Source organism: Platichthys flesus, chromosome 3 (assembly GCF_949316205.1).
Source record: "Platichthys flesus chromosome 3, fPlaFle2.1, whole genome shotgun sequence".
NCBI lineage: Eukaryota > Metazoa > Chordata > Actinopteri > Pleuronectiformes > Pleuronectidae > Platichthys > Platichthys flesus.
Window position 1 is genome coordinate 9,512,811 of NC_084947.1, and position 8,432 is coordinate 9,521,242.

The window sequence follows — 8,432 nt, forward strand, 5'->3', positions numbered from 1 at the left end:
TGGCAGTGGGGCTCAAAAACAAGCCCCCTGCATCACACTGACTCTGCCCCCCGCACATAATTAAATATTATTGGCACTATCCTGAAAGCAATCACTGCACCTTAGCACGGCACGTGCCCATAACTTATTGTTCTGAAAGCATAAATTGTTGTTTTTATGTCCAATACACCAACCACACAAAGGCAATTTCCTGTATGTGTAAATATACCTGCCAATTAAAAGAATTCTGATTCTGATTACTTCCTTTACCTGACTTTTTTTAAATTATGAAAATTAACAGAATTAATCGTAACGATATTGATCTCATTTTAACTGTAGTTGTAGGGAGTTTATGGAACATAAACAAAATTGATTGCAAAGATATTGATCCAATTTTTTGTATTGGATTAAGTCTAAAGGAAATATACTCTACAATTGGGGAGTTAATGGAAAACAACAACACTACTTGTTAATATATTGATCCCATTTTAACCTCAACCAGATTTAGAGAGTTTATGGAAAATAACAGAATTAATCCTAAAGTTAATCCCATTTTTAAAACTAACCAGATTTAGAGAGTTAATGGAAAACATAAGGATTAATCGTGAAGTCAATCCCATCTTTAAACTCAACTGTAGTTTCAGGAAATTCATCCGGTTATTTTCATGGAAAATAACCGGATGAATCATAACAACATGGATCCCATTTTTTTGTAGTGGATTAAGTCAAAGGCGTCACTCGAATAATTCACCATGTAAACTGGCTGGATCCGGAATTGGCCAATCAGTGTGGCATTGGGCGCGGTTTGGGTCATGCCACACCCCGGGGGCATTTAAAGGGCAGGTTGTGTGAGCGCGTGCCGGACAACGGCTGACACACCCACGTGGAGCAGGAGCAGCTGAGCTCAGTGAGGACCTGAGGCAGGAAATAAAACCCTTTTGTTTGCGGGTCCGCGGCTGCAGCAGCACTGAAGGTTGGTAGTTGAACTCAACTTTTTTTCTCGGTTTTAAACGGTAACAGAATGGAAATATGAAGGTTTGAAGGAGATCACACACAAAACAAACACTAACGCACACACACACACACGCACACCCACACACACACCTGTGTTTCCTGGAGCGCTTCTCCCTGTGCCAGCGGGTCCGACTTGTTTTCTTCACGAGTCGCTTCACCTGTTGCTCATCTGCTCCCACACACACACTGAGCTTCACACCCACGCGGGAAATAACCGAGTTGATTGAGTTTTATTTCCTTGTTGAGTTTCAAACTTCCAGAATATTCCACAGAAAGATGGTTTCATTCTAACATGGCCTCAGACTTCACTGGCCCTCCTGCATTAATGCAATCAACTCTTATTTTGAAGTGATTTCCGACCAGCTGGCGTCGGTTAATATTTCCTGAATAGCAAATGACTGATTCCAGAATTGTTTATTTAAAAAAAAAAAAAAATTCCTACAGTTTGAATGAGTCAAACTTTATTTGCATAGCAGCATTCAGACAGGTGGGTGCAGTTCACGTTTGACTGATGGGCTGTACGGGTGAAAAGAAATGGGGAAAAAAAGCTGACACTGAAAAGCAGTCGAAAAAAATGTGTCAGCAAAAATTGTGATTTTAAAAAAAAATATATATAATTTGAAGAAAAGTTTAAAAAATTGGGATAAACAATATATATTTACAATTCGGAAACAAAATGTCTGTAAACGATACTTGGTCATAATTGTGTAAACTTGTTTCTTTTTAACTTAATTTCTTTATAGCTTATACTTATTAACATTTGTTTATTCAAGTATATAATTTTATTACATATTATAATTGTTTTCCTTATCTGTGTGTTTGACAAGTTTTATTTCCTACACTTGAGTTATCTCTGCCTCGGGAGGGAAATGACTTTCAAAGTGCCCTGGGTGAGATGGAGCCTGTAGGACCACATTTCACTCGTGCTCATGGTGCATTGTGGGAGTTGACTCGACAGCCCATGGAAGTGTGGCATAGGAGTAACCCATGGAGTAACCATATATACATATCTATGGGAGTACCCACCTCTGCATCAGGTTTCCTGGTCTCTAACATGAACTGGCGTGTCGAGACTTGTCATGTCCTCATCAGGATAAGGGCTTCAGACGGCCAGGCCTTTTTCACTTTTTAACCTGGGAGTTTTTTTTAATGCCTTTACCTGCCCAGGTAGACACACCTTGAAAAAAAATCCTGTCCTGTAGGATTGTGTGCATTCATACACCTGGCACACCGGAGAGGAAGTGTTTATTTACTTCTTGTGCTTCCTGATATGGGGAAACAGTTTTGTAGAACTCAAACGCATGAGGATTCTGTTTGGACCTCTGCTCTTTTGAAGAGAACTTATTATTTCCCAGGAAATGGTTCAGTCACTGAACAATCACAGGATCACCCCACGTCTGAAACATCTTAAAGACATCTGATACAATAGTTGAATGATTTGATTAGTTAACGATTAGATTGGGCTGTGGATGGGACAGCATAATATTATTTTTATTAATTAATCTCGTGGATTATTTTTCAAATGAAGCGATTTGTTTTTGATCTGTAAAATGAGCAAGTGGTGAGGAATTGACCGTTTCCTATAGATTCCAAGCTGATTTCTTGTAAGATTGAAAAACAGTTGAAGCCATTAAATGATTTAGTTTTCTGGTTAAAATTCGATAAACTACCGAACTTTTTTTTTTAAATTCGTCAGTGACTTATTTTCCTCTACTGCCATTTTGCTACGACATCCCTTACAGCTGTTCTCAGTCTATTGGCAGTTTTCTTTTTTAAAAATCACCGAAAACAACACACTTTTTTCATAGCCAGAAGCTGTCAAAACTCAACTAGTTTTCCCAAATTCAGATTGTCCATGAACTCACCACCTGTGACTTGTGGTATGACCAAATTTAATGGCTATTTTTGCAAAGAATTCCTGGTCCATTAAAAAAAATGAAGCTTACAAACAAACGAAGATGTTGTACCTAAAGTTTGTAGAACTACAATAGAGGGAAAACTCAGATTCAAGGTGACGTGGTTTAAAAACAAGCTGGGGACAAATCTTTTCTATGTTCACGTGCATTCATGTCTCACGAATGAGTTCTGGTCCCATCTGTTGTTTCTCAGATAGCTTGAGACAGAGCCCCCCATTGTACACTGTGTACACTCTCTGCTTTGTCTTCACTCCGAGGCTTTGAGAGGCTCCAAGAAGGACACAGTGGCATTTTCCCCCCTCGTACATCCCTGTCCCTGAACTGTTCTTGTATCATGTTGTTTTTCTAAAGCATGCGAACAAATGTGAATATTTTGCTGTCATTGCTCTGATCTTGTTGGATGTTCAAACCCACCTTGTAATGACGCCACCACTGGTATGTGGAGGAAATGATCTGTGCCTATTGAAGAGACTAGCTCCGGTAGCTTTTTTTCTCACTTACCACTTGTGAGGGCAGAGACTCACTTCCTGTGAGCCTGTACAAACCAGTTGCCATTTTTTTTTATCAGTAATTTCTCTTATTTTTCCAATCCACTTTTATAATTGGAACCCTTAGCAACAACTTCACTGACTCTAGTCGAACCCATTCCCTAACCGTTTGTGGTGTTTTCTCTCTTTAGGTGCAGGGAACCGATCTGAAAATGGAATTTGATGGGATAACCACTTCTGCCGCATTCATTTACCACGAGTTCATCCAGAAAGCAGGTGAGCGCTCGCCCGTTTCAGTGGGTGTATGTCCTGGTTGTAACTTAAACCCCTGCTATCGGCACTCGGCAGTCCTTTTCTTTGTTTCTTTCTGTATAAACGGGCTGCAGCGTACCTGAGCAGTAACTACACGTTTCTCTTTCAGACTCTCGCACGGGGAACTGGTTTCTCATGTCGTCCCCTCTCCCCCAAACCATCATCATCGCGGCATACATCTACTTCGTGGTTTCGCTGGGGCCGCGCTTGATGGAGAACCGCAAAGCCTTCGACCTCAAAAAGGTTCTCATCGTCTACAACTTCGGCGTGGTGGCGCTCTCGCTCTACATGTGCTACGAGGCGAGTCGTCCTTATCTTTTGCATTCTTTCGCCTGGAGTCTGCAGTGATTTCACACGGTGATGCGTACCACGGCTTCTCAGCTGGAACAGAAGCGGTTTTATTCCCCCCCCCCCCCCCCCCCCGGTTGTTGACAATGGAGCTTATCAAAATATTCACAATCTGACATGTACACCCAAGGTTTTCTGTGACAAGCATGTCAACTAGATATTTTATTATCTCATTCTTCAATTTGTGAATGTAAATTGAATCCGGTTTCATTGTTTCAACCGGATTTCGCCTGTAGAACGAAATGATTGTTATATTATTCAGCGTCACAAAGTCAAGAATGACATTTAAAATAACTTGAATCTTTGCTCCCCCTCAGTTTGTGATGTCCGGCTGGGGCACGGGATACTCTTTCCGCTGTGACCTGATTGACTTCTCTGATTCACCACAGGCCGTCAGGGTAAAGCACCAATTCTGATGTATTAAACTAAACTTTGCTCTGGCACCAAATATACATGATGCTCTGAGTGTGTTCATTGGAACCAGCACTGAACCGCTCTTTGTCTCCTCTAGATGGCGGCAACATGCTGGCTTTACTACTTCTCAAAGTTCATCGAGATGTTGGACACAGTAAGTGGCAAATTCAAAGTTGATCATTTATCTGTTTATCACAGTTCGGTTTAAACTCTGGGAATTAAAACTTTTTTTTTTTCCTTTAGATTTTCTTTGTCCTGAGGAAGAGAACCCAGCAGGTGACATTTCTCCACGTCTACCATCACTCCATCATGCCCTTCACCTGGTGGTTTGGCGTTCGTTTTGCTGCAGGTACACCCCCCCCCCCCCCCTGCACTTGTGTACACACAAGATCTTTTTTAAATTATATGAGCTTCCTTTTTTTATATTTTACGATCTCATTCTTAAATCCACTTCCTGTTTCAGGTGGTCTGGGTACGTTCCATGCCCTGCTCAACTGTATCGTCCACGTTATCATGTACACGTACTACGGCCTCACTGCCTTGGGCCCCTACTACCAGAAGTACCTGTGGTGGAAGCAATACCTCACCACCATTCAGCTGGTATGTTAAGTCCTTGAACACATGACAGATTCTTATGTCTTTTTATCAAATCCTGGGTTTCAAGTTAAAGAACAATTTCTGTTGGTCCTCAGATCCAGTTCGTTATGGTGACCAGCCACATCTCCCAGTATTTCTTCATGAAGGATTGCCCCTACCAGTTCCCCATCTTCGTGTACATCATTGGCCTGTATGGCATGATCTTCCTGTTCCTCTTCCTCAACTTCTGGTACCATGCCTACACCCGGGGCAAGCGGCTGCCTAAGGTGCTGCAGAATAAGAGATGGGCCCACCACTCCAACGGGGTCATGAATGGAAACGCCAATCACGAGAGGGAAGAGTGACGCACAACTTTGCCATCAGGGGGTTTCAGGGTTGACCCTCTAAGCAAGCCAAGTAGTCTCGCGATTCAGCCCCAATTTGTTTGGACTTATTGTTTAATTTGAGTTTTAATTGCTTTTTCTTGCAACTACAAAAGGAACAAGACAATCTTTTAAATTTTACTGAAGCTATATTGGAAACCCAAGCTGGAGGATTTTTATGTTTTCACTTGTAAATCCCAAGTGTTCAAATGGAAAAGTCAAAATCCCTCCTTTTTCTGCTACGTCTGGTTTGAAGAACTCTACTTCACTGTTCACGCTGAATGCCAGACCACAGGGCCCTCAGCTGTTCAGTCTGACTGGACATCCTCCCACATCCAGAAGACTTTCTTTAAGATTTTAAAGTTGTGCACTCAAAAATTAAGCGTTATTTATTTCACTTGGCCTAACATGATGCCTTTAAAAAGAAATAGGGGGATTAGGCCACACGCACGTTCTTTTGTTCAGTTAGTTTAATGGTCGCATGCATGCAGAACACTGGTTTCACTAGGTGTCGTCACTAATGCGTGAGAACTTCTCCAGGTCGAGTCGCTGCTGCTGCTGATGGTAGAGACATCAAATGAAAAGAGTCGTCTTCAAAATGACGGGATGAATTTGTTCTCCAATGATGCAGCGGAGCGACCGGCGCCGGAGCGGAACAACTGGACCACTGTGGTTCTTTGAGTGTTCACAGCAGAGCTTTAGTTGCTGCTTCCTCACTGAAGCACATTTCAAAAATAACACTTACTCGACCACTGCACACACTGTAACACGGTTTCACTGTTCAAGCCAACCAGTAAGAAAACACGAGCAGCATCAGTTGACCACTTTAAGTATTTTGCTTCCTGTATTGAAGCTTTGTGGCAACGAGGTCCTCGGACGGCTGGAGTCACTACCTTTCATATGTTATGATCTTACACTGAAGTCAATGTGGTGTCTGAAGACACAGGGTGGACCTTGGTCTTAAAACATTACCACCTCATTCAGGTGCAAGCCCATGTTAACATTGAAGATTTACTCGTTTGTGTAATGCCGATTTTTCCAGTTCCTTTTCAGATCCCTTTTTATAATATTCTAGTTAATATTGTAAGAAATGTGACAAATGTTTATATTGTATTTTATGTATTTATACAAAAATAAATGAACAATGTATGTTGAAATTTGTCTTTGGTTTATTATGGGATAATTCAAAGTTATGTATCTTATTTAAACGGATAAAATAATACAATTCTGTAGTTTTCTGAAGACCATATTTTTATTACATGTCTATATTGAAATTACACAATTAGGTGGGATCATTTTGTAGTTTCAGTGAATTTTCAACTTCTTCTCTTTGTTTGCATTGCAGAAGAGGAAGAGAATATCTACACAGTGACTTTCTGTCAGATTAAATCTCTAAAATGACTTGGAGGTGATTCATCTTTGAAGTGTTGTGTAATCGAAAGGGAAGTGAAAAGCAAACGGCCCAACCCACGGGGTCAGAGTTCTAATCTTCGATCGGTGTTCCACAATGCATTTTCTTCACAAAACCTTTCATAAGCGTAATATGTAAAATTACTGTTAGAAGCACAAGCCCGTATGTAGGGTCAATGCTTATTTGATTCTTGAGAAATGAACTGTTTTGGCTGTATTTAACCATTTTGACCAGTAGGAGGTGCTGTTAAACAGACAGGAGAAGGTTTGCTGTTTATAATATTAATCAACATCAATTAAAAAGCATGGTAATAATCTGTTTGAACATTGCTCTGTTATCTTCATCCATGTGACGTCATGATCTGCAGGAGGATGAACCGTAAACATGTGCTTTTGCTCTCGCAAGGTGAAAAGCTTGATTCTTCTAAAATTATAGTCTCCAGACCAGAAGAAAATATTTCTATTCTACTACACAAATTATTCAAATGCATAAAAGCATTTTTTTTTATTATAAGTTAAACCATTCAAAACTATTTCAAATGAGAATCCCACACGTGCCACATTGAAAGCTAGGGTTTAAGAGAGATGCCTGTTAATGAGTCCAGATCTCAGTCCAAATCCAGAATTTGTGAGTCGCTATCATCTTCAAATCTGATTTTAACTTTCAGAAACACAAAAAGTTGCATATCTCTGATGCTCGTTCAGCTCAAGCTTCTGTCTGTTCATCTCACTCAAACCCACCCAGGACACAGGAGAGAGCCCACTGACCCGTCAGTCAGACTTCAGCACTGTCCTTCTGCTCTCAAGATGTCTGTGATGATACCACCACCGACCACCGGCCCCTGAGCGACCCTCATCTGAGTGATGGCCGTTCTGAGACCTTTTCATACATGACGGGAGAATGACGTCAGTGTCAGTGTCTACAAAGCACAGAAATCCTTTAAAGGCTGTTTGCATGTAAATATCCTGTGGGGAGACGGGAGCAGGTGTCAGGACAGGCCAGCTCTCGGTGGGTGAGGACGATCGCCCTCCACCGTGATGAGTTCCAACAGCTCCTGTCTGTCCCCGAGCCTCCCTCCCAGGCCTGTACTGGTTTTCACTGTGTGAGAGGATGAGACAGCTGGCTCCTCACCAGGCTCGTGAGTCACCGAAGAGGATTTGCTGCTGCCTTTCACCACATCATATTTATCTAAATCATGTTTTTTTAATATATTTATATTTCTATATATATATATATATATTAAGATTTATTTTAACGTTTCAGTGATTTCCTGTTTGGGATGGCTCAAATTATTTTACGCAGATTTGCTTCATGAAAACAGCAGAAGCCATAAATGTAGAATTAGACCAATTGTCAACATCTGCACCCCCCCCCTTACTGCAGAGGCTTGTTAGTAAGAAAAACATCCTCTGATACGTCCAATAATGTCCGGATCATTAACGACGGGAAAACTACATTTCTGCCTCAAATGATTATTTATTACACGTACGCTCCAAACTCAGTCTGAGATTGGAAATTATTATTTTATCTCAGCATTATTTTCTGTGTCTGTCGGAGCGATTCTATAACGAGCTCTAATTGTATTTGGGTA

At 41.1% G+C, this 8,432-nt stretch overlaps 1 protein-coding gene across 1 annotated transcript; it reads left to right on the top strand.

Moving 5' to 3' along the window:
* Nucleotides 1–847: 847 nt before the first annotated feature.
* elovl7a (ELOVL fatty acid elongase 7a) lies at nt 848–6,587 on the top strand. The gene is made up of 8 exons (XM_062384952.1): nt 848–952; nt 3,589–3,673; nt 3,819–4,009; nt 4,375–4,455; nt 4,569–4,625; nt 4,715–4,820; nt 4,935–5,071; nt 5,164–6,587. Exons 2-8 carry the CDS (start codon nt 3,610–3,612, stop codon nt 5,410–5,412), a joined length of 885 nt encoding a protein of 294 aa, XP_062240936.1. The 5' UTR covers nt 848–952; nt 3,589–3,609; the 3' UTR covers nt 5,413–6,587.
* The last annotated feature ends 1,845 nt before the right edge of the window (nt 6,588–8,432 follow it).